Raw genomic sequence first — 26,611 nt, 5'->3', positions numbered from 1 at the left:
ATCTCAGCTGCAAAGGTTCCCACTGAGAAGAATGGACTCTCAACCCAAGCCAGGTCTCCCCAGCCCAGAGCCCCAGACCCAGGAAGAGGCGCCACATAACATCTGACTGAAAATCAGCAGGGATTCTGTCCACCAGGGAGACACAGGAGCCTAAGAGAGACACAGGAGCCCTCTTTGAGACCCAACACACAAAATCTCATTTCCAGCGACTCACCCTGGGCTGTTGGAGTGAGGTCAGAGCACACTAGAGTTGTGTGAAGAGAGACTGGGATTTGTGGCTTTAGGGAGACAGCTGAAGGGATGGCTACCAGGATCTCAGTGCTGAGTCATTCTCCCACACCACAGACACTATGTTTCTTGGGTTGTGCACTCTCCTTACAACATCAACCTGGAGGAACTCAGCCTCCTCCTCTAAACTCCTGGTCACCCCACCATGCAGAGCTTTTGCCCTGCAGAGGTATGAGGTGTCAGCTGCCTGGGCTAGGGTGTAGAGGTCTTGGAAGACTCAGGGGGTATCCGTGAGATGTGTCTTTGGAATAGAGGCCATTCTTCTCACTTTCCTGCGAACCTGACTGGTGCCTCCTATTCACTGGAGATTCACTAGCCCCACTTTCCAGGGTCCTGGCAAGTCCACCCTCTGAATTCCTGTCCAATTCAGGACAGAGTAATTGTGTGGCTTTGGGGCAAGAGGTACTCTCCCCCCTTACGCCAAAGTTGACTGTCCTGGTACTGACCACACGAAGTGGAATTCACCCCAGCAGGGTAGCACCTACCTCACGGGAGATCCACGAGCCTCATCTCCTGATTCCCTTTGCTCCTCCCTACTGAGATTGGGCTCCTGGCAGAATCAGGGACAGACTTTGTTGTGTGTCTATAGAACAGGCCATTTTCCCCTTGCATGTCAGACCAGTGCAGAGTTTCCCCTTCACAGAAACTAAGTGGGCCTGATAAACTCTGCCAGTCTCACCCTGAGACGTGGCCTCACCACTAAGTTGTATGAGCACCCAGGGGGAGGTAATGAGACTTGTTATACCCTGGAACATTTGCAGAATGGCCTCAAAGCCAGCACTAGCACAAAGTTTGAACCTGTATCAATTTGGTGAACATCACTCACCCCTACGTAGTGACTCACTGAGAACCTAGGTCATGCAACTTGAGTACCACCAGAGGCTCTTTCAGTGACAGGTTAACAGGCAGCTGGCAGGAGGAGGCAGGTGGAGGTGGATTACGGGAGGGGGTAGTGGGGGAAGAAAGGGGGGGCGGGGAGTTGGGACTTTTGCTGACCTGCCCTTGGGGCTGGGGCTGGTAAAAACAGTCTTGGTGCAGTTTGATCCTTCCCATACACACCCATGCCCAGTAGAGGCAGTCACAAAATGTGGATCACTTTGTAACTCCAAAGAGGTTGCCCAGGACTAGCCATAAGCAGCATCTAACATTGGCCTGCACCAGAATCACTCCCAAGAGGCCCCAGAGCTAATACACCCAGTGGCTAGGTTTAGTCAATATCAGAGCAGGATCCAATTAGTTCACAAACAGCACATCCAAAGGGAGATCTCGCCAGGCACCACACACGGCTGGGGTGAATTCTGCTTTGTGTAGTCAGTACGTGCACAGCAGCTTGAATACTGTGGTCAGGGTTGATCTTCACAATCAGCCAGCTTGAGGGTTGACCCCATGCACAAATGGGCCAATAAGAATCAAGACTCAATCACAACAGGACAGCCCACCTAACCCACATAAGAGACATTCCTGGAACACTCAACTCAGGTGATCAAAAAGACTGTGCCACTGGGTCCCACAGGATACCTACTACATAAGGCCACCCTAGCAAGAATGGGAGACATAGCAGATTGACCTAATACATAAAAACAAACACAAAGAGGGAGCCAAAATGGGGAGGCAAAGAAACATGCCCCAAATGAAAGAACAGTAGAAATCTCCAGAAAAAGAGCTAAATTAAAGGGAGAGATTGACAGTAAGACAGTCATATTAAGGGACCTTAACACGCCATTGACATCAGAGGATAGATCTTCCAGACAGAAAATCAACAAGGAAACGGGCCTTAAATAACACATTAAATCAGATGGATTTCATTGATATCTGCAGAGCATTTCACCCCAAAGCAGCAGAATATACATTCTTTTCAAGTGCACATGGAACATTTTCTAGGATATACCACATGTTACAACACAAAACAAGTCTCAATAAACTTAAGATTGAAATCATATTGTGCACCTTCTCTGACCATCTAATCTAATAATAGACAAATATGCAAATTGACCGCACCTTCGCTACGCCCAAGCCACGCCCACCAACCAATCAGGACGAATATGCAAATTATCCCAACAAAGATGGCGGCTAATTTGCATATCGCGACAGCGTAGAAAGAAGCCAAGAGCTGCAGAAGGGAGCAAAGCTGCAGAGAAGCAAGCAAGCCGGGGGGGGAGGAGAAGGGAGGAGCAGAGGCGGGGCCGGGGGAGAAGGAAGTTGAGCAGGCGGGGCCGGGGGAGAAGGGAGGAGCAGAGGCGGGGCCAGGGGAGAAGGGAGGAGCGGAGGCGGGGCCAGGGGAGAAGGGAGGAGCGGAGGCGGGGCCAGGGGAGAAGGAAGGAGCGGAGGCGGGGCCAGGGGAGAAGGAAGGAGAGCGGGCTGGCAGAGAAGTTAGAAAAGCAGGGGGGCTGGCGGAGAAGGCGGGGTGGGGGACAAGGGAGGAGCGGAGGCGGGGCCGGGGGAGAAGGGAAAAGCAGGTGTGCTGGCAGAGAAGGCGGGCCGGGGGAGAAGGGAGGAGCGGAGGCGGGGCCAGGGAAGAAGGAAGGAGAGCGGGCTGGTGGAGAAGTTAGAAAAGCAGGGGGGCTGGCGGAGATCGAGGGGCGGGGGACAAGGGAGGAGAGCAGGCAGGGTGGGGTAGAGTGCAGCAGGAAACCCCGTTTTCCTGCAACGGGAACGCTAGTAATGGTATAAAACTAGAAATCAATCACAAGAAAAACAAAACAAAAACACAAAAGGTATGGAAGCTAATAATCATGTTACAAAAACAATGAATGGATCAACAAGGAGATCAAAGAAGCAATCAAAAGATATCTTGAAATAAATGAAAATGAGAACACAACTAGCCAAGTTCTATGAGACACAGCAAAAGCAGTCCTATGAGGGAAACTCATAGCATTACAGGCCTACCTCCAGAAAAAAAGAAAAATCTGGAATAAATAATCTAACTTTACACTTAAAGGAACTAGAAAAAGACCAACAAACGAAGTCCAAAATTAGTAGAAGAAATAAAAATAATAAAGATCAGAGCAGAATTAAATAAAGTAGTCTTAAAAAAAAATACCAATGATCAATGAACCAAAAAGCTGGTTCTTTGAAAAGATAGAACAAGATTGACAAACCTTTCACTAGACTAATCAAAGAAAAAAAAAAGAAGACCCAAATAAATAAAATCAGATATGAAAGAGAAATAACAATTGACATTAAAGAAGTACAAAGGATTGTAAGAAAATATTATGAAAAACTACATGCCAACAAATTGGACAATCTGAATGAAATGGTCAAATGCTTACAAATATATAATCTTCCAGACTGAATCAGGAAGAATCAGAAAATCTGAATAGACAAAATACATATCCAGAAATTAGTTGCACTTTTATACAGCAATAACGAACTATCCAAAAGAGAAACTAAGAAACAATCTCATCAACAATTGCATAAAAAAAAACAACTAATAATAATTTCTTTTTATTAGCCGGAGGGATTTAACTTTAAGGAACAGAAACTGACCTATATTCATTAAATAAAAGTGTAACTTGCTAGAAGAATATGCTGTATTTTAAGGAAGACACAAGCAAGCAAGTTTTATGAGCAGCATGCATTAGGGAAGCTCTAGGATGTAACTACCATTCTCAGCTGCCTTTCTTTCTTTTTTTTGCCACCATTACGTTGCTTTTCTCCTGATTTTCTCTGTTTTGTTGACATTTGGTTCAGTCTTGAGAAAGAAGTCCTGTGTCCTGGCAATGATCATAACTAGAAATAAATTTAACCAAGGATGTAAAAGACCTGTACTCAAAAAATTGTAAGACACTAAGGAAATAAACTGAAGAAGATACAAATAAGTGGAAGCATATATCATGTTCATGAATATGAAGAATAAACATAATTAAAATGTCCATACTACCCAAAGCAATCTATAGAATCAACACAATTCCTATTGATACCAATGGCGTATTTCACAGCACTAGAACAAATATTGCAAAAACGTATATGCAACCACAGAAGACCCTGAATACCCATAGCAATCTTGACAAAGAAGAGCAAAGTTGGAAGAATCATGCTACCTGATATCAGACTATATTACAACGCAATAGCAATCAAAACAGCATGGTACAAGCATAAAAACAGACATATAGATCAATGGAACACAAGAGCCCAGAAATAAACCCACACCCGTATGGTCAATTAATATTTGACAAAGGAGGCAATAACATACAATGGGCTAAAAATTAGCTATTCAATAAATGGTGTTGGGAAAATTGGACAGATACGTGAAAAAAAGAAACTAGACCACTTTCTTACACCATACACAAGAATAAACTCAAAATGGATTAACCCTTTGCACTCGCTTGCTTTTTTCTCGATCCCTTTATTCTAATGCTAACCATGTCGAGTCACACTTGACATCCGAGTGCAAAAGGTTAAAGACTTAAATGTTAGACTTGAAACCATAAAAATCCCAGAAGAAAAAAATAGACAGTAAAATCTCAGACATTTCTCTCAGCAATATTTTTTTCTGATATATCTCTCTAGGCAAGGGAAACAAAAGAAATTATAAACAAATGGGGGAGAGAAACCAAGATGGAGGCATAGGTAAATACCTAAACTGCAGCCTCGCACAACAATTTCAAAAATACAACTAAAAGACAAAACGGACATCATCCAGAACCACAGGAAAGCTGGCTGACTGGAAATCCTACAACTAGAAGGAAAGAGAAAACCACAAGGAAAATCAGAGGAGCTGTAAAAGCCTGAGGTAGGGAGACACGGGCGCGGGCGTGCGGAGAGGACGGAGCCCAAGAGGACGGGGCGGCTGAGTGCCTGCCTGGCGTTCTCTAGCAGGAAGGAGATAAAAGCTCCGGACTGCGCTAAACCCCAGTTCCGACTGCACTGAACCCCAGTTCCGGGCGAGACCCTGAGGACCCAGGCTCATACGGGGGGAATCTGGGCTGTAAGGCAGAAACTCAGGGCAGCGGCGAAAGGCAGAGGTCCGGAGGCGCACACGTCTAATCAACAAGTGAATCTAAAAATCAAGTGAATAAAAAATCTGATAAACAGAATAAACTGGTGAATATAATAGAATCAGGGGCATAGAAAGGGAATGGGACTAACAACTCTCAGGGGGAAAGTGGTGTGGTGGGTGCGGGAAGAGACTGGACAAAAATCGTATACCTAAGGATGAGGACAGTGGGGGAGAGGTAAGGGAAGAGGGAGGGATGGGAACCAGGTGGAGGGGAGCTATGGGGGGGAAAAAAGAGGAACAACTGTAATAATCTGAACAATAAAGATTTATTAAATTAAAAACAACAAAAAAATAAAAAAAGTAAACAAATGGGACTACATTTGACACAGCAAAGGAAACCATCAACAAAATGAAGAGACAACCCACTGAGTAGGAGAACATATTCACCAATGATACATCCGATAAGGAATATCCAAAATTTATAAAGAACTTCTACACCAAAAAAAAAAAAAGGCAATTTAATTATAAAATGGGCAAAGGATCCGAATAGACACTTTTCTAAAGTGGATATACAGATGGCCAACAGACATATGAAAAGATGCTCAACATCACTAGTCATCAGAGAAATGCAAATTAAAGCCACAATGAGCTATCTGTCAGAATGGATATCATCAATAAAGCAACAAACAAGTGTTGGTGAGAATGTGGAGAAAAGGGAACCCTTGTGCATTGTTGGTGGGAATGCAGATTGGTACAGCCACTGTGGAAAGCAGTATGAAGTTACCTCAAAAAATTAAAAATGGAACTGCCTCATTACCCAGCAATTCCACTTCTGGGAATATATCCTAAGAAACCTGAAACACTAATTCAAAAGAATATATTCACCCTGATGTTTACTGCAGCACTATTTTCAATAACCAAGATTTGGAAGCAGCAGATGAGTGGATACAAAAGCTGTAGTATATTTACACAATGGAATACTACTCGGCTGTTTAAAAAAAAAGAGGAAATCTTACCTTTTGTGACAGCATGGATGGACCTGGAGAGTATTACGCTAAGTGAAATAAGTCAATCAGAGAAAAACAAGTACCATATAATTTCACTTAAATGTCAAATCTAATGAAAAAAATAAACAACAAAAAAATAAACTAACAAAATAGAAACAGACTCATAGATATAGAGAACATACTAGCAGCTGTCAGACAGGAGTGGGTTTGGGGGGATGGGTGAAAAGTTGAAGGGATTAAGAAGAAAAAAAAAATCACACACAGACAACAGTATGGTGATTATCAGAGGGAAAGGGGGGTAGAGGGAGGTAAAAGAAGGTAAAGGGTGGATAAGTAGTGATGAAAGGAGACTTGACTTGGGATGGTGAACACACAATACAATATACAGGTGATTTATTTTAGAATTGTACACCTGAAACCTATAATTTTATTAACCAATGTCACCCCAATAATGCAATTAAAAAATAAAAGTAAACAAATACATTAGGTACTAATTGCATTTTGTAGTCCTATAAATTTCCAGATATCACAGTTTAATAGTGTAGAAGAAAATAAACATCCTTAAAATGTCTACTCTTCATGACACGTAACAAAATTAGAAATTCTCATTAGTATTTTTGGTTGTAAAAACTAAAAACCACTAAAATCAGTCTACTTGACATAGGTGACAAACAAGAGCAGGATTTAAAAGCTTTCCAAAACACGGCTGGTGTGGCTCAGTGGTTGAGCATCAACCCACATACCAGGAGGTCACGGCTGAATTCCCAGTCAGGGCACATGCCCGGGATGTAGGCTTGATTCCAGTGGGGGTGTGCAGGAGGCAACCGATCAATGATTCTCTCTCATCATTGATGTTTCTATGTATCCCACCCTCTCCTTCCCTTTATGACATCAATAAAAAAAAGCTTTCCAAAAAGCAATGGTTCATAGGATAAAAGGTTTCAAAACTAGAGCTATCTGAGCAGATTGATAGTATACAAAATAAAAAATAACAGATTATCTACCGAAGGTAAGTATGGGATATATATCATTTAGACAGACTATTTTAAAAAAATAATCTGTGTCCTTTACCCAAAACCTTAAAATGACCATCTTCCATTTATAAGTAAATTCACTTTTAAGTAAATGAACTAAATATAAAGGAGTATTTTTATATCCATCCTCTGTTTTAGAACTGAATATGACACTTGTTGAGTAGAAATGATAAATTCAGAAACACTAGATAGAGCCTATGACAGTTTTCAGTTCTTAAGGAAAAAAACTACTTAAACCATTTTATCCTAAAAGAGTCCTTGTTCTTTTCAAGAACTTGAAATGCTTTAAAGATGTTTCAGTCTCTTCAGGAAGGAAGAGACTATGTCAGTTACTTCCATTTACACAGAGATTCAGGTATTGACAGTTGTCATTCCTAATTACATCCTCTCTTGACTCTTCACTCTCTAGTCAAAAGTTTTTGGACAGAAGGACCAATCAGTTGCACATGATATGCTACTTTTTAAAAAATATATATATTTTATTGATTTCTTACAGAGAGGAAGGGAGAGGGACAGAGAGTTAGAAACATCGATGAGAGAGAAACATCAATCAGCTGCCTCCCGCACACTCCCCAATGGGTATGTGCCCGCAACCAAGGTACATGCCCTTGACCGGAATCGAACCTGAGACCCCTGAGTCGGCAGGCCGACGCTCTATCCACTGAGCCAAACCAGTCAGGGCATGATATGCTACTTTTATTAAAGAAACTAGTGCCCTGGTGCGCCGATTTGAGTACATTGAAAAAAAATTAATTAGAAGGTGCCCGGCGGGGCAGGGCGGGACTGGGAGAGATGGGCTGGACACGCCCTGAAGCCAACCTCCTGTGGTCCCTCCCCAGCTGGCTGCACCTAGGGTGGCGCCCGCAGCTCGAAGGGCGTCTGCAGAGTAACCAGGGTCCCTCAGGCAGATGGGGTCCCTCTGGCAGATGGGATCCCTCAGCCTGGCCTGCAGGGAATAGGATAAAATTGGCTCTCCAGAGAAGAAACCAAGATGGCGGCATAGGTGAACACCTATACTGTTGCCTCGCACAACAATTTCAAAACTACAACTAAAAGACAAAGCAGACATCATCCAGAACCACCGGAAAGCCGGCTGAGTGGAAATTTTACAACTAGAAAGAAAAAGAAAAGGACACGGAGACGCAGGAGCGGCGGAGGGCAGAGGTGCGTAGACACGGAGAGGTGCGCGTGCGAGAGGAAAGGCCGGGCGGCTGAATACGCGGCTGGCTTTCTCGAACCGGAGCGAAACAAAGGCTCCCCATAGCGCTGAAATCCAGTCCCGGGCGAGACTCGGTGAACCCAGACACATATGGGGAGAAACTGGACTGTCTGGCAGCGGGCAGGGCTCGAGCAGCTTTCTCTCAGAGGTCTGTGCAGCCATAGCAGCAGGGCACTGAGACCCAGGGGAACTGCGGAAGACAGAGGTGCGGAGACTCGGAGAGGTGCGCGTGCGAGAGGAAAGGCCAGGCGGCTGGATGCGCGGCTGCCTTGATCGTTCCGGAGGGAAACAGGGCGTCCCAACTGCACCGCACTCCAGTTCCGGGTGAGACTCTGGGTACCCACACTCATTCGGGGAGAAACTGGACTGTCTGGCAGTGGGCAAAGCTCGAGAGCAGCTTTCTCTCAGAGGTGCGTGCAGCCATTGCTGCGGGGCACGGAGACCCAGGGGAACTGCGGAAGACAGAGGTGAGGAGGCGCGCACGTGAAGAGGGCTCGGGCAGTTGAACGCGTGGCTGCCTTTCTCGTTCTGGAGGGAAACAAAGCCTCCCGACTACACGTACTCCAGTTCCGGGTGAGACTTTGGGTACCCACACTCATTTGGGGAGAAACTGGACTGTCTGGCAGCGGGCAACACTCGAGAGCAGCTTTCTCTCAGAGGTGCGTGCAGCCGTTGCCGCAGGACACTGAGACACAAGCCTCTTAGGGCGGGGCTGATGGGAAACCAAGGCTGCCTGCTCTGCCCTGAGACCCAGCCCCATCAAAACTGAGCACAGAAGCTCTCCCAATGTAGACACAGCTGATCCTCACAGCCAATTTGGCTGGAGGTCAACTCCGCCCAGTGATACCAACAACAATCAAGGCTTAACTACAACAAGACTGTGCAGCCCATAAAGGGGTGCACCAAGAGTGTCCACCTCAGGTGACTGGGGAGGCTGAGCCACTGGGCCCAAAGGACACCTCGCACACAAAGCCACTCCATCAACTCAGGGAAGCAGCTAAAATGCGGAGACAAAGAGGCAGATCACAAATGAAAGAAATAGAGGAAAGCAGAAGACTGGACATAGAGTTCAAAACCACATTTATAAGGTTACTCAAGAATCTGCTAAAAACCTCCGAGGAACTTAGTGAGACCTTTAAAGATCTTAATGAGAATGCCAAAAAAAAAAAAAAAAAAAAAAGAAAAAGGACCAGTCAGAAATTAAGCATACACTGTCTGAAATAAAGAATATACAGAAATTCAACAGTAGATAAAAGGACAACAAAAATCAAACCAAAGATTTTAAACATGAGGAAACAAAAAACACCCAACCAGAAAAACAAAAAGAAAAAAGGATCCAAAAATATGAAGATAGTGTAAGGAGCCTCTGGGACAACTTTAAGCGTACCAACATCCGAATTATTGCGGTGCCAGAAGAAGAGAGAGAGCAAAATATTGAAAACCTATTAGAAGAAATAATGACAGAAAACGTTCCCTACCTGGTGAAAGAAATAGACTTACAAGTCCAGGAAGCGCAAAGAACCCCAAACAAGAGGAATCCAAAGAGGACCACACCAAGACACATCATAATTAAAATGCCAATGGCAAAAGACAAAGAGAGAATCTTGAAAGCAGCAAAAGAAAAACAGTTAGTTACCTACATGGGAGTACCCATACGACTGTCAGCTGATTTCTCAACAGAAACTATGCAGGCCAGAAGGGAGTGGAAAGAAATATTCAAAGTGATGAACAGCAAGAACCTACAACCAAGATTACTCTACCCAGCAAAGCTATCATTTAGAATTGAAGGTCAAATAAAGAGCTTCACAGACAAGAAAAAGCTAAAGGAGTTCATCAACACCAAGCCAGTATTATATGAAAGGCTGAAAGGTATTCTTTAAGAAGAGGAAGAAGAAGATAAAGGTAAAGATAAAAATTATGAACAACAAATACATGTCTATCAACAAGTGAATCTAAAAACCAAGTGAATAAAAAATCTGATGAACAGAATAAACTGGTGAATATAATAGAATCAGGGGCATAGAAAGGGAGTGGACTGACAATTCTCAGGGGAAAGGGGGTATGAGGGGTTCGGGAAGAGATTGGACAAAAATCTTACACCTATGGATGAAGACAGTGGCGGGGGGTAAGGGCGTGGGGTGGGGAATCAGGTGGAGGGGAGCTATGGGGGGGAAAAAGAGGAACATATGTAATAATCTGAACAATAAAGATGTATTAAAAAAAACACAAAAAAACTGGCTCTCCAACATCCCCCAAGGGGTCCCAGATTGCGAGAGGGCGGTTCTCGGGTGATGCACCCCTGAATCGGGATTTCTCCTCTCTGGTTCTGGGGTGCGACACCCAAGAACTGATGCTCAGCAGCTCCTGCCTTGAGTGTCTGCACCCTGGTGGTCATTGTGTGTCATAGCTACTGGTTGGATGGTCGCTTAGCCTTTTATATATATAGATAATGCCATTTTATACAGATTAAAATTCCTGATATTTCTGTATATTATTTTGACTGGCAGTCAAACTTCCAGAAATTTTAGGCAAAAGAAACAGGAATTGATATGTGTCAACATTTAGCTATACAGTCCTAGCCAGTTTGACTCAGTGGATAGAGCATCGGTCTGCAGACTGAAGGCTCGATTTGTATCAAAGGCACAGACCTGGGTTGCAGGCTTGGTCCCCATCCCTGGACAGAGCAGTGTGGGAGGCAACCAATCGATGTGTCTCTCACATCTCTCTCTCTCTCTCTCTCTCTCTCTCTCTCTCTCTCTCTCTCCCTCCCTCCCTCCCTCCCTCCCTCCCTCCCTCTCTCTCTCTCAGTCTTTCCCTTCCACTCTCCCTAAAAAAAAAAAAAAAAAATCAATGGAAAATTATCCTCACATTAGGATTAACAAAACAAAAAAAGATTTAGCTATACAAATGCTCAAAAACGGCCTTTGATCATTTTTAAAAATGAAAATAATCTAAATGTACATCAGCAGAGCCTTGGTTAAATAAGTAAAAGAACATATTGTCAGAATATTATGCAGCTATTACAAAAGTGGTGCTGCAGAAGAACAATATGTCAAGTGAAAAGTGTGGGCTATAAATCAGCACACAGCAAAATCCTTTATTAAATAAACTTGGACTGGGCTTCGGGGTTGGGCCAAAACCAGCTTTCCAACATCCCCCGAGAGGTCCTGGATTGTGAGAGGGCGCAGGATAGGCTGAGGGACCCCACTGGTGCACGATCAGGGCCGGGGAGGGACGTGGGAGGTTGGCCAGCCGGGGAGGGAACGCGGGAAGGCTCCAGGAAGTGTCTTGCTCAGTCCCGATCTGCAGGACCCCAGCAGAAAGCTAACCTACTGGTTGGAGCGTCTGCCCCCTGGTGGTCAGTGCACGTCATAGCAAGTGGTTGAGTGGCCATAGCATGTCATTTGCATATTATGCTTTGATTGGTTGAACTGCCAACTGGTCTACCAGACACTTAGCATATTAGGCTTTTATTATATAGGGTATACACATCTATAATAATAAAAGCGTAATATGCTAACTAGACTGGTCGTCCTTCCAGAAGAAGCCGGGGCTGCGAGGGAAATCCGGGTAATGGGTGCCTAATGGCGGCCGGAGGGAAGCCAAGGTCCTGGGTGTCAGAGGGAAGCTGGTGCAAAGAAGGCCTACTCTTGCACAGATTTCGTGCACCGGGCCTCTAGTCTTTATACATAAATGTTAACCATGGTTCTCTCTCTATAGTAGCATTATAGGTAATTATTAATTTTCTTCAGATGTAGTTGTGGGTTCTAAACCTCCTAAAACATACATAAATTTAAAAATAACTATATATTTATATGTTAAATATACTTATATAATTATAAAATAAATCAGAAAAACATAAGCAATAATTTAGAAATTATTGGAAAAAAGGTATTTCCAACATTAAATGAGTTGCAGAGATGCTAAAAGAAAACTTAGATACTTTTACTGTTTCTCCTGAGCAAAGCTAATTCTTAAGAGTAAACTTCTAGCAATGCCTTGTGTGGCTCAGTTGAGTGTTGTCCCATGCACTAAGGACACTGGTTTGATTACCAGTCAGGGCACATGCCTGGGTTTTGGGCTCAATCCCCAGTGGGGGGTCTGGGGGTGCAGGAGGCAGCCAATCGATGTTTCTCCTTCTCTCTTTCTTTCTCTCTAAAATCAATAAAAACATTTTTTTTAAAGTAAACTTCTAGAATATAGTCATTTTCAAATAAGTACAAAAATGTATATTCAAGTCTAGAAGTTAATGTGGAGTTTATTCAGTTTTAATAAATGTTCCTTTTTCCACTTAGGAGAGAAGTGAAGGTCTGAAAACAATACTTTAGGATTATAAATAATGAGAAAGCTGGTAACAAAATTCAGATCTTTTAAGTACTCGATTTTTATCATAATAGTCAATAAATCTATTATGCAGGTTTTGTCTCTCCTGCTATTAGCAATATTCAGTTTCAATACATACATGAGGCATTTTAAAACTCCAAGTGTGCTTACTATCACCACACTAGTGTTTAAAAATCCAACGATAATTCCTTCCTAGTAACTAAGCAAGTTTGGTTTTCATGTGAAATATGTTAAGGTTAGTAACCTTCTCTAATAAAACTCAGTAAACACAATTTGAATTCTACCTACCAGATAACATGCTAATATTAAAAGACAACTGGATGAACATATTTAATAGGAACAACATTCTGAACCTCAACTATTACCTTAAAATATTTTTTACACTTTTATTTTACTTTTTAATGGAGTTTTTAACTCTATATAAATAGAACTGGACATTCTTCCTTTTAGTTATATCAAAATTATTATTAGCATTACATATCATTTGCAAAGGCTATGCCCTTATATTTCCACAATGAATATTATATAATAGTTTAATACCTTCAATAAATCTTGCTCAATATAGAGCTATAATTTAAGATTAGTAGCTTTATTACTTCCTAACAGTTAGTCAGATAACAACATACAGGTATACTGAAAGCACTTCGTCTTTTTGAAACCTAAAGTCATTACCAAATTAATTAATAGTAATTTTTAAAACTGTATATACATGCTTACTTTTTTAATCTGCTAAAACCAACTGGATTTCTAAATTGACTAAATGTTTCAACTTTAAATCAAGACAAACTGCAAAATCTAAGTCCACAAAAAACCACATATGAAACAGTTTAGTCGCCCAAACTAAATAAACTGGTCCAAATTATTCAATACCACTTCCTCTTGCTTTCAGTTTAACTGCCACCATACATTCAGATACATACACTCCACATATAATATTTAATAATAATACATCTTTAAGGGCTAGAATTTCTCCCACCCCCATAACTCTTTATCACCTTACCCCATTCTGTGCCATCCCCTGAACTCCGTGCTTCTCCAGCTCCTTCACCATCTTCAGCAGTCACTAAAAAATCAAATTCTTTCAGTGCTTCCTCAGTATCAGGATCATCAGTTAGGTCAGCAGCTAAACCTTCATTACCTATCTGTAAGTGAAACATAAGCCAAAAATTTCTTTTATCCTAAATTTTAAAAGGGTCCTTTATAGTTTCACACAATTATCTTTACATTGGCACTCCTATTTTTAAATTACTTAGGTATAAAATTTTAGATTTTCCATGTAGTTCACCAATCCTAAATTATACCTAGATAAATGGTTTTCAAGAATGCTGTGTGAAGAACATTGTAAAATGTGATGCAAGTAAGATGGTAGTAAGAATTATTAATATGCTAATGACAAAGTATAGTTAACCTGTTTAATTATAATATATTCAGTTACCTTTTTAAAAAACCCATTCACTCCCTTAAATGGAAAACTTATGCTAAACTGATCTCACTCACTTTGAACTATAACTTACAGATATGATACAACTAATAAAACATTAACTAAGCCAATAGCTGTGGTAATTATAATAGTGCTTTACCTCCCAGAACAGAAACAAACAAAAAAGGAAACAAAATGTCTATTTACTCATGTTACACAACCTATCTAATAAAGAGGGAATATGCTAATTGACCATCACTCCGTCACAAAGATGGCTGCACCCACAGCTGAGGCCAAGTTCCCATAAGGAGCCTTAACGAGCAATCAACAGGGACCTGAGGCTCCACCCTCTCCCACCCCTGTGGGGCTTGACAGGGGACCTCAACATGCACCCCCAGTGCTGGGTCGGGGGAACTCAGGCCATGCCCCCGCCCAGTGGGGCTTGATGGGGGATCTGAGGCTGTGCCCCCCTCCAAGTGCTGGGCTGGGGGACCTGAGGCTGCACCCCCCCACCTGGCAGGGTTTGATGGGGGACCTCAGGCCACGCCCCCCACCCCGGCACCAGGCCGGGGGACCTCAGGCCACACCCCCCGCCCCAGTACCGGGCCAGGGGACCTGAGGCTGCGCCCCCCTTCCTGGCGGGGCTTGACAGGGGACCTCAAGTTGCACCCCCAGTGCTGGGTCGGGGGAACTCAGGCCGCGCCCCCCCGCCCAGCAGGGCTTGACAGGGGACCTGAGGCTGTGCCCCCTGACCCAGCGGGGCTTGACAGGGGAATCTCAGTCTGTGTCCCCCACCTGGTGGGGTTTGATTGGGGGATCTCAAGTTACGCTCCCCCGCCCCAGTCTGGGCTGGGGGACCTCAAGCCATGCCCCCCATCCTGGCACTGGGCCAGTAGACCTGAAGCCTCAGGGTTTGATGGGGGACCTCAGGCCGCGCCCCCCACCCCGGCACCAGGCCCCTGCCTGGCAGGGCTTGACAAGGGTGGGACTGGCCAGGTCTGGATCTAGGCCAATGCGGGGGGCGGCTGGGTCTGGGTCTCACGTGATTTTGAGGTGCATGTGGGTGGGCGGGGACTTGACTCTGGGTGCCGTGGTGCGCTCCAGGCTCTGACAGGAGGAAGTTTTTCATATACATTTTACTAATTTTCTTTCCCCGCCCACCCACATGCACCTCATCTCTTGACACTTCTATTATAGAGAAAGGGCAAATAGCAATATTAAATTATTTCCTCTAATTAATCCCCTGTTAATGCACCTGGCCACTAGTATTAAATATATTACAAATATAAAACGAGGCAAAAAGATTAAAAACTGCTTTTATAGACACAATTACATTTCCCCATACCATGTAACATCCCGAAGAACTATAACTGAACCTATCCCTTTTTTTTTTTTTTACATTTTTGAAATATTGTACACTACTATGATAATTCACAAATGGATCACCGAAACCACTTTTGCTCCTATAGCTAACCCACATCACCACTAAAATAGATAAACCGGTTTCTTAGGTTATAAGCAAAAGTAAATTATTAATCCTTATCAAACAACAAGAATGTCAACACATACATTTATAATCCATAATAGTTTATTTCTATTTGAAATATATGAGCATATATATTTTAGTTAAAAAGAATAGAAAATCAAGTTCCTACTTTGTGTTTATTAATCCGATGTTTGTCTTTTCCTTCTGGGATGCCTTCAATCATGTCATTTTCCTCTTCTTCATCACTGTCATCAGCATTTTCTAAGAAATTGAATGTCTCAAGAACATCACCAGAAGGCCTATATGAGGGGAAAAAGGTGAACCCAAATATTCCAATGGTTACTTCTAGTATTTCTTTCTGGTTCCTATTTTAAAACAGCAATTGAAGGTACTATAGAGATCCAAATGACAACCTATTTATAAATGTATTGCGTAAATATTTTACCCAAGAAGAGAATTCTGAAAGATTATTTATGCTCTACAATTAAAGTAAAAGTGACAGTTTTCCCCAATGTTTATTGTCCAAAATATTTTAAGTAATTACTGTATCAAAATAAAATCCTGTATTATTAGACACTCAAATGTGATGCTATTTCTGAAAATAAAGGCACCATAAGCAAGAAACTTAAATTGAGCATTTCTTATAACTCTATAACCTGTTACAGCTTGTTTGAGGACTAAAGCCAGTTTAATTTATCAGGCTGCCCAGATTTAAATTTATGATAAATGAGTTATAGAACATTCTAATCCGTTTCACAGATTTTCTTTTCTTTCTTTAAATATATATTTTTATTGATTTCAGAGAGGAAGGGAGAGGGAGAGAGACAGAAACATCAATGATGAGAGAGAATCATTGATTAGCTGCCTCCTGCATGCCCCACACTGGGTATTGAGCCTGCAACCTGGGCATGTGCTCTTGACTGGAATCGAACCAGGGACCCTTCAGTCCAGAGGCTGATGTTCTATCCACTAGGCCAAACTGGCCAGGGCTTCACAGATTTTCTTTACCTAGAAAATGGGATTCTTAACATACTAAAGATAGCTGCCTGAACTTGGCCAAGCCACTTAAACCTTTTAGCTTCAACTTATTTACTGGCAGGGGGAAAAAAATGTGGGAATTGAACTGGATGATCTCAAATGTCCTTATCAACACTAAGAGTGCATGGTAACAAAATAATAATATAATATAAAATTTACAGTTTTCTTCCTCCCTGATTGGTTCTATTAATTCAAATTAAGGACATAACGCAAGAAGATTATTTCTTTTAATTGCACTTTAACATGGCAGAGGGTTTTAATAGGTATACTACATTTTGCCTAATCCAGCACATTAAGGATTTATATAAATATTAGAGGTGTGGTGCATGAAAATTCATGCACTTGGGGGGGGGGGGTGTCCCTCAGCCCGGCCTGCCCCCTCTCACAGTCCGGGAGCCCTCAGGGGCAGGAGGCGACCTGGCGATCAGGGGAAGGCAATGCCTGCATCACACCTCTGTTGCTGCCACTGCCGGCAGAGCAATCCTTGGCCGGCCCTGGGCAGCTGGACAGCTGCCATTCGAGGCTTGCCTGCGCCTCAGGCATCGGCTGGGCAGCTGACATTCGAGGCTTGCTTGTGCCTCAGGCTGGCCCTGGGGGGCTGGGGGGCTAAGGGTGGGTCTGGCCACACTGTGCGCCTGCCACCCCCCGGACGGGGCTGAAAGGACTGGGGGACTCTGGCAGGGCTGAGGGGACTGGGTGCCGCCATCTTTGTTACAGCATGACGGTCAATTTGCATATTCCCTCTTTATTAGATAGGATTGAATGTAAAAGAGACTGTGTTTCCAAATGCAAATTAGTAAAATACACAAAAACCTACTGCAATAATAAAACACACACTTTTTAGCTCAGCCTTTAAAATATCTTTAATATTTGAGAATTAAAGACAAATAAAATATTCAACAACAAAAAATAGAAAGAATATACAGTAGTAAGTCCTCCTGCATGCCGTTGACAGGTTCTGCAACTTTAAGGAAATTGAAATATGAAACCAATTTTATCAAAGGCTAATTGATATAAACAAGGGTTAAGTTCCTACTGCATCTCATCAATGTCATACTGAAACAACGATGGAGGGGGAAATGTGTCAATGGGGGAAAAAGGGGACATCTGTAATCCTATCTAATAAAAGAGTAACATGCAAATTGACCATCACTCCAACACACAAGATGGCTTCCCCTATTTGGACACAAGATGGCCACCCACAAGATGGCCAGCAGGGGAGGGCAGTTGGGGGCAATCAAGCTGCAGGGGAGGGCAGTTAGGGGTGACCAGGCTGGCAGAGGAGGGAAGTTGGGGGCGACCGGGCCTGCAGGGAAGGGCAGTTGGGGGTAACCAGGCCTGCAGGAGGAGGGCATCAATCAGGCTGGCAGGGGAGTGGTTAGGGGGTGATCAGGCTGGCAGGCAGAAGCGGTTAGGGGAAATCAGGAAGGCAGGCAGGCGAGCAGTTGGGAGCCAGCAGTCCTGGATTGTGAGAGGGATGTCCGACTGCCCGTTTAAATGGGCAGTTTAAACAGGCAGTCGGACGTCCCTCGAGGTGTCCCAGATTGGAGAGGGTGCAGGCTGGGCTGAGGGACACCCACCCATGCACGAATTTCATGCACCGGGCCTCTAGTCCTATATAATAAAAGCCTCATATACAAAGTGTCCAGTCGTCCATTCAACCAATCAAAGCATAATATGCTAATGATATGCTAAGGCCACACAACTGCTCACTATGATGTGCACTGACCACCAGGGGGCAGACGCTCTGATCAGTAGGTTAGCTTGCTGCTGGATTCTGGCAGATCGGGACTGAGCAAGATGGGCCAAACACACCATGGAGTCCTCCCACAGTCCCTCCCCGGCTCAGATCATGCACCAGTGGGGTCCCTCAGCCTGGCCTGCACCCTCTCACAATCCAGAACCCCTTGGGGAATGTCGGAGAGAGACTTGCTTGACTCCATTGTATGCTCTTGCCTCCTTTGTCAAATATTAATTGAGCATAATGGGTTGGGTCGATTTTTGGGTTCTCTGTTCTATTCCATTGGTCTATATGTCTGTTCTCGCGCCAGTACCAGGCAGTTGTGAGAACAGTGGCTTTGTACTATAGCTTGATATCTGGTATTGTGATTCCTCCAATTATATCCCAAGAAATCAGAAACATCAATCAGAAAGGATATATGCATTCCTATGTTCGTAGCAGCAGTTTATAATAGATAAGATTTGGAAACAGCCTGAGTGCCCATGAGCAGATGAGTGGATTAAAAAAACTGTGGTACATCTACACAATGGAATACTATCCTATATAATATACTGTATTTTCCGGCATATAAGACGACTGGGCATATAAGATGACCTCCAACTTTTCCAGTTAAAATATAGAGTTTGGGATATACTCGCTGTATAAAACTACCCCTCTTCCAATGCACACCAAATAAAAATTAAAAAAACATCAGATTTGATTTCAATATGGTAATTTTAATTCAAATGCTTAGGACATGCAGGTACTTAGCAGGAAAACTGTCACTTATAAACATAAGGCTGTTTGTCATCAAGCATGTAAACATAAAACAGTGCAAGTGGATTAAACTTTTCCTAATTCACTCTAAAGCTGAAAGGAAGGATAAGACAATAAACCCATGGGAGCTGCCATGCTGTTTGTTTTCTAAGCTGTCAACCAAACTGGAACTGATGATGATAGGAGGAAGATAAACAATAGAGAGAGAGCAAGTGCTGGCAAATCCCTGGCGAGTTAGCAACGCCGCTTCACTGCAGTCCTCAGGAGCGAGATCTGAGAGGCAGAGAAGGAGGTACGGTAATAGGATACAAGGGTGGGCCAGACGAGTGAAAGAGGCGTGTTTTTCTGGGCACAGCTCTATCTCTTTTTTCCATATCCCGGGCGTCCCGGACACCTGCAACTTGCTCCGCCCTTCACTTACACCTTCCCGGTGAGGCGCCCCCTCACCTTGTCATCGGGACCGTGTTAAGTCACTTCTTTCCACGAATCCCTGTGAGTGGATTTTCTTCTACCGTACTTGTACAGCACCGCCCTTGCTGCTTTCATACGGTCACCACATACGGTGGGGGGGTGTTGGGGGGGGTGGAGCTCAAAAACGGCCGTGGCCGCATCCCCGCCGTATGTGGCGAGCACCCGGCCGCACTCCATTCATTTCAATGGAGCCGGACAGAGACCGTATGAGGCACAAAAAGGAGCCGACCGGAGACACTTGCGGTCTCCGTCCGGCTCCATTGAAATGAATGGAGTGCAGCCGGTTTTTTAGCTCCCCCCACCATATGCAGCGACCGCAGATTCTCCAGTCCGGCTTGGAAGTTTCAACACCCGCCCTATAAGACGACACCCGGCGTATAAGACGACCCCTTACTTTTGAGAAGATTTTCCTGGGTTAAAAAGTCGTCTTATACGCCAGAAAATACGGTAAGCTTAATATGCTAATGATATGCTAAGGGCGCTCAACCGCTCGCTATGATGTGCACTGACCACCAGGGGGCAGATGCTCAGACCTGTAGTTTAGCTTGCTGCTGGGGTCCGGCCGATTGGGACTGAGCAAGACGGGCCGGACATGCCCTGGAGCCCTCCCGCGGTCCCTCTCAGGCTGGCCAACCTCCTGTGACCTTCTCCAGCCCCAATCATGCACCGGTGGGGTCCCTCAGCTTGGCCTGTGTCCTCTCACAATCCGGGACCCCTCGAGGGATGTTGGAGCTGGTTTCAGCCTGATCCTGCAGGCATAAGAGGCTAATATGCAAATCAACCGAGCAGCAGAATGACCGGTCACACTCAACACAGGAGCTGCTCCCTGGTGGTCAGTGCGCTCCCACAGAGGGAGCACAGCCAGAAGCCAGGCTCATGGCTAGCAAGCACAGCGGCAGTGGTGGGAGTCTCTCCTGCCTCTGCGGCAGCGCTCAGGATGTCTGACTGTCTGCTTAGGCCTGGGCGTAAGCCGGCAGTCGGACACCCTCCAAGGGCTCCCAGACTGTGAGAGGGCACAGGCTGGGCTGAAGGACGCCCCTCCCAAAGTGCACAAATTATGTGCACTAGGCCTCTAGTGCTGCTATAAAAAAAGAAGAAACTTTTACCATTTGCAACAGCATGGATGGACCTGGAGAGCATTACGCTAAGCGAAATAAGCCAGTCGGAGTAAGATAAATATCACAAGATCTCACTCATATCTATATATATAAAAGCCTAAGCAACCATGACAATGGAACAACCGGTCACTATGACGTGCACTGACCATCAGGGGGCAGACGCTCAATGCAGGAGCTGCCCCAGCCCGCAGGCCATGATCGCTTGATCGGGGCTGAGCCGCCAGGCTGGGATGGGGAACCAGGGTGGGTGGCAGTAGACGCAGCCCTTTTCCAGGGGGGCTGAGGGCCAGCTCCCACCTTGGGGTGGCGGCCAACCTCCCAGCTCCCTCCCTATATCCCTTCCCCGGCAGGCAGGCCCAGATCACCCGGGCTGGGACAGGGAACCAGGGGTGGGTGGCAGCGGACGTGGGAACAAGGGAAGGAGGAGGCGGGGAGACAGGGAGGTGGGGAACCTGATTGGCCCTGATCGCTGGCCAGGCCTAGGGACCCTACCCGTGCACAAATTTTGTGCACCAGGCCTCTAGTGTGAGATATAATGAACAACATAAACTGATAAACAAAAATAGGATCCAGTGGCAAAGGAACACCAAACAGATCATCCAACCTCAGAGGGAAGGTGGTGGTGGTGGTGGTGGTGGTGGTGGTGGTGGTGGTGAGGGCGGAGAGGGGGGTGTAAGAGATCAACCAAAGGACTTGTATGCATGCACATTAGCATAAGTAATGGACACGGACACTGGGGCAGTGGGGCTTGTCCTGGGGGTGGGAGTGGCTGGGGAGGGGTCAATCGGGGAAAAAGGAGACATATGTAATACTTTAAACTATAAAAAAATTCAGTTACTTAAAAAAAAAATGCAATCTGTAAATATATTCTGGAAATTTTTCTTTTATTACTACCTTAACAATTTTTAAATACCATTTTACATGGTCTTTCCTTCTGAAATTCCTAGTCTGATGTTGGTTCTCTGGATTGATCTTTGAATTTTCCTAGCTTTTCAGTCCTACTTTCTTTTTTCCCTTTTCTGGGACACTCCTTCAACCTTATATCCCAAGTTTTACATATAAATTCTTTCTATCACACTTTTTAATCTCTATTAGCTCTTTTTTGATCTCCAACTAAACCATTTAAAATAAGCCCTGGCTGGTGTGTCTAAGTGGTTAGAGTGTCCGCCCACACACTGAAGTCATATGGGTTCAATTCCTGGTTCTAATCTTGCAAAGGCAAGAAGCTGTTGTGGATCTTTAATTCGTATTCATATGTGGTATAGTAAACTGCATTACTCTAAAATATTTATAAACTAGAGGCCCGGTGCACGAAATTCGTGCACGGGTGTGTGTGTTTGTGTGTGTGTGTGTGTGTGTGTGTGTCTCAGCCCAACCTGCACCCTCTCCAATCTGGGACCCCTTGGGGGATGTCCGACTGCCTGTTTAGGCCCGATCCTGGATCGGGCCTAAACAGGCAGTCAGACATCCCTTTCACAATCTAGGACTGCTGGCTCCCAACTACTCGCCTGCCTGCCTTCCTGATTGCCCCTAACCGCTCTGCCTGCCAGCCTGATCACCCCCTAACCACTTCCCTGCCAGCCGCTGATACCCCGGTCACCCCCAAATGCCCTCCCTTGCATATTCCCTCTTTATTAGGGATTTTTCTTTAGCATATTGGACAGTCCTAACTGTTTTGGCTCAGCAGATGGATGGAGCATTGGCCTGCAGAATCAAGGGTCCCAGGTTCGATTCTGGTCAAGGGCATGGACCTTGGTTGGGGGCACATACCCAGTGGGGAGTGTGCAGGAGGCAGCTGATCAATGTTTCTCTCTCATAGATGTTTCTAGCTCTCTTTCCCTTTCCCTTCCTCTCTGTAAAAAATCAATAAAATATATATATTATAATAAAAAGAAACATTTAAGATTCCTCCATATCTGCCTGGCTGGTGTGACTCAATGGTTGAGACCCCAGGCCACCACCGCTGGCAGGGGATGGGGCCCTGGCCAGGCTGAGACCCCAGCCCAGGCTGCCGCCTCAGCCCAGCCAAGCTGAGACCCCTGCCCAGGCTGCCATCTCAGCCTGGCTGTGGATAGCCCGGTGGGGGTGTGCGGCTCCAGCCCAGGCTGCCTTCACTGGCCTGAAGATAGCTTGATGGGGGTGCACCACCCTGCCGCTTAAGGCTGCTGCTGCTGGCTGGGTGATCATGCAGTTGGGTGCCCGGCCCTGCAGGAATGAGACCCCAGCCCAGGCAGCCACCTCGGCCAGGGGATCATGCGGCTTGGGTGCCAGGCCCTGCAGGTCTGAGACCCCAGCCCAAGCTGTCCTCATGGCCAGGGGATCCTGCGGCTTGGGTTCGGGGCCCTGGCGATCTGAGACCCCAGCCCAAGCAGCTCGGCTTGGGGGCGTGGCCCTGGCGGCTTGAGACCCCCAGCCCAAGCCGGCGCAGCTTGCCAGGGATCACTTGCGAGTCCCCGCTCCCAGCTCCTCCTGCCAGCGCCATTGGCCACCCCTAGTCCCGCCTCCGTGCCTCCTGCTGGCCCAATCGTGGGTGTAGTGGAGTGATGGTTAATTTGCATATTACCCTTTTATTATGTAGGATTATTATGTAGGATCTTATGAACTGCTTAGCTTGGTTAGCTAGTAACTTTAGTTAAAAATTTAGAATACTTTTCCTCTTATGCTACAAAAATACTCTATGCTTCCTGAAATCCTGAGTATAGAAAATAAGGGCTCTATTAAATGCTAAATTGCTTCTGTTAGAAAGCGTATTTCTCAAAAATAAAAAGCCTAAACAAAAGGCTTATGCTGACTTGAAAGTTATAGAACAAACATGTTTTAAATAACTGTCAGAAAACATATCTAAGGTATAAAAGAATGCTAGTTTATACATAAACTGTACATATAAATTTCTTAAGGTCTAAATGAACTCAATTAACTCTTTTGATTTTTTTCCCCATTCTCTTTCTTTTCTTTGTCTTTCCAATCTGTGTTATTCAATGTAATATCTAATGGTAAAAAAAATTTTTTAAGTTCCACCTGCTTGACTCCTTGCATTTATCAATTCTGTATTAACCAAAGCATAACTGATAGACAGTAAACAACAAATGCTGACAAGTATATAGAAATCAGAATTCATAAATTTCTAGTGGGAATGTGAAATAATTCAGCCACTTGGAAAACTGGAAATTCCTCAAAAAGGTAATCAGAGTTACCATATGACTCAGCAATTCCACTTCTAAGTATATATCCAAGAGAACTGAAAACATGTCCAGACTTGTATACCACCAATGTTCAAAGTAGCATTACTCATTATTCCAAAATGTAGAACCAACCAATATGCCAATCAACTGGACAACAAATAGGTGGACAAAATGTGGTATATTCACAGTACAGAATATTATTTGGCAATAAAAAGAAATAAATTACTGACATGTGCTATAACATGAATAACCCTTCAAAATGTTATGTTAAATGAAAGGAGCCACTCATAAAATAACCGTTTATATGAAACGCCCAGAATAGGCAAATTTTTAGAGACTGAAAGTATATTAGTAAAGTTGCCTGGGGGATTGGGGAGGTGTGAGAAAAATGTAGGAGAAGAGTATAGGGAGTGACAGCTAATGAATATGGGGTTTCTTTTTAGGGTGATGAAAATTTTCAAAACTTAAACTGTGGTGATGGCTGACAACTGTGAATACCCTAAAAACCATTAAACTATATACTTTAAATGAAATTTATGGTATGTGAATTATATCTCAATAGAGACATTAAAATAAAAAGAACATTTGGTAGCTATCTGAACCCAAACAGAACACAAAGCCTTCTTCCTTTTACACTAGTGTCTAACCACTGCTATTCTGATTACAGAGTAGCACAATAGTTTATTAAAAATACTCTTGGAAAAATTTAAAAATCAGGATGTTAAAATAACTCTGAACTACATGACATCACCCTTGAATTTTAATTTTACACCTATTTCAGAACTATTGCCATTTTAAAAGCATCTAAATGGGAAATTTATTTGCCCGTGGTACCATTCAGGGAGAGAAAAGTCTTTAAATTTGAACTCTATCTGTTTAAAAATTGTTAACAGTAGTAAAAAGAAGGTAAAAAGATTCATAATACCCATTATATAAACAATATTACCCTAGAAATATATATCATACCTTTTGATTTCTTGTCCTTTTTGCTTAGGAGATTCACCTCCATTCAGGATCTGTTCTAAATTCTTTGTTTCTACTGATCCATTTGGTTCTGAATTGGATAGTCCAAGTAATGACCTTACCCGCTGAGACCGTACATCTAATATTGTATCTGTGTAACCTACTTCCTGAAGATATCTATAAGAGAAAATTAAAAATATAAAAACCCACATATTGTTAACACCAGCAAACTTAACTAAAAATTACATTAAAGGATTTTAGAAAAACCCATAATCCTATAAACTATATTCTTCCTTTGCCTCAAAAACTGTCTTCTCTATAGACTAGTTACAGTTTTAAGAGAAAAGGGCCAATTACAAACCAAAATTTAATTAAGAAAGTGAATAGTACAGCCAACATTAATCAAGGGTCAATTATTAAATCCTAAAAAACCCTAGAGCCTTAAGAGGCCATTATGAGTTGATGATAAATATTTTAAGTCTGGAAAGCGGTAAGAAATGAGCAGAACTGAACCTCAGAATAGTTACATGCTAGGTTTAAACCTGGGTTCTTAGACTGAGGTAGATGGACAGGGCACTTCTCCCTCTGGGATCAATTATCTATCTCATTGCATTTCTATCATCCTGTGGTCTTGAAATTTTCTGTATATCTAAACCAGAGTACTCAATCCAGAATCCAGGATGAAAATGAAAAAGAAGAAAAGGACTGGATTATGACATAAATATAGATGATGGGTCATGAGTGTCTTTGTGTGACAAATTTTAAAATTTTGATCTAAAGTATCTTAGCATTTCTTATGCTAAAAAGGAGTCTCATACTGCTTAGAGAAGAACAAAAGATTTTTAGGTGAAAGCTAAAGACAGGGAGACTAATTTGGTTATAACACTAAAAAACTTAAGAGAAAAATAAATGTGAGAAGGGTAAGCAAACTCTTGTGATTTGGTGCAATTATAAGTATGTTAGTAGATAAAAGAAGATCTAAGAGCCCAACCCGGTTTGGCTCAGTGGACAGAGTGTCAGCCTTCGACTGAAGGGTCCTGGGTTTGATTCCAGTCAAGGGCATATACCTCAGTTGCAGGTTCCTCTCTGGCCCTGGTTGGAGCCAGTACAGGAGGCAACCAATTGATGTGTCTCTCTCACATCAATGTTTCTCTCTCTGTCTATCCCCCTCCCTTCTACTCTCTCTTAAAAAAAAAAAAAAAAAGAAAGAAAAGAAATCAATGGAAAAATATCCTCGGGTGAGGATTAACAAAAATAATAAAAAATATATATTTAAAAAAGATAAGAATTTTGGAAAATTTTCAGGTTTCTAGCTTGTATAGTTGGATGGTGGCTCTGTTCAATGAAAAGAAGAATAGCCGAGACCGGTTTGGCTCAGTGGATAGAGCGTCGGCCTGCGAACTGAAGGGTCCCAGGTTCGATTCCGGTCAGGGGCATGTACCTTGGTTGCGGGCACGTCCCCAGTGGGGGGTGTGCAGGAGGCAGCTGGTTGATGTTTCTAACTCTCTATCCCTTCTCTGTCCCTCTCTCTTCCTCACTGTGATAAATCAATAAAATATATTTTTTAAAAAAAAGAAAGAAATGAAGAATAATAGGTCAAAATCT

General features: G+C 43.7%; 1 protein-coding gene across 1 annotated transcript in view; it reads right to left on the bottom strand.

Annotated features, from left to right (window-relative positions):
* Positions 1-26,611, bottom strand: part of STRN3 (striatin 3) — a 102,395-nt gene that overhangs the window by 37,100 nt on the left and 38,684 nt on the right. The window contains exons 5-7 of the mRNA XM_079769401.1: positions 25,010-25,183; positions 15,907-16,036; positions 13,832-13,973 (exon numbers count right to left, since the gene is read on the bottom strand). Of these exons, the coding sequence (XP_079625527.1) occupies positions 13,832-13,973; positions 15,907-16,036; positions 25,010-25,183 (446 nt within the window). The remainder of the gene's footprint in view (positions 1-13,831; positions 13,974-15,906; positions 16,037-25,009; positions 25,184-26,611) is intronic.

The sequence above is a fragment of the Cnephaeus nilssonii genome, assembly GCF_951640355.1.
Source record: "Cnephaeus nilssonii genome assembly, chromosome: 4".
In the NCBI taxonomy this organism is placed as follows: domain Eukaryota; kingdom Metazoa; phylum Chordata; class Mammalia; order Chiroptera; family Vespertilionidae; genus Cnephaeus; species Cnephaeus nilssonii.
Note: the sequence above shows the minus strand (reverse complement) of the source record. Positions and strands in the feature narration are given on the sequence as shown.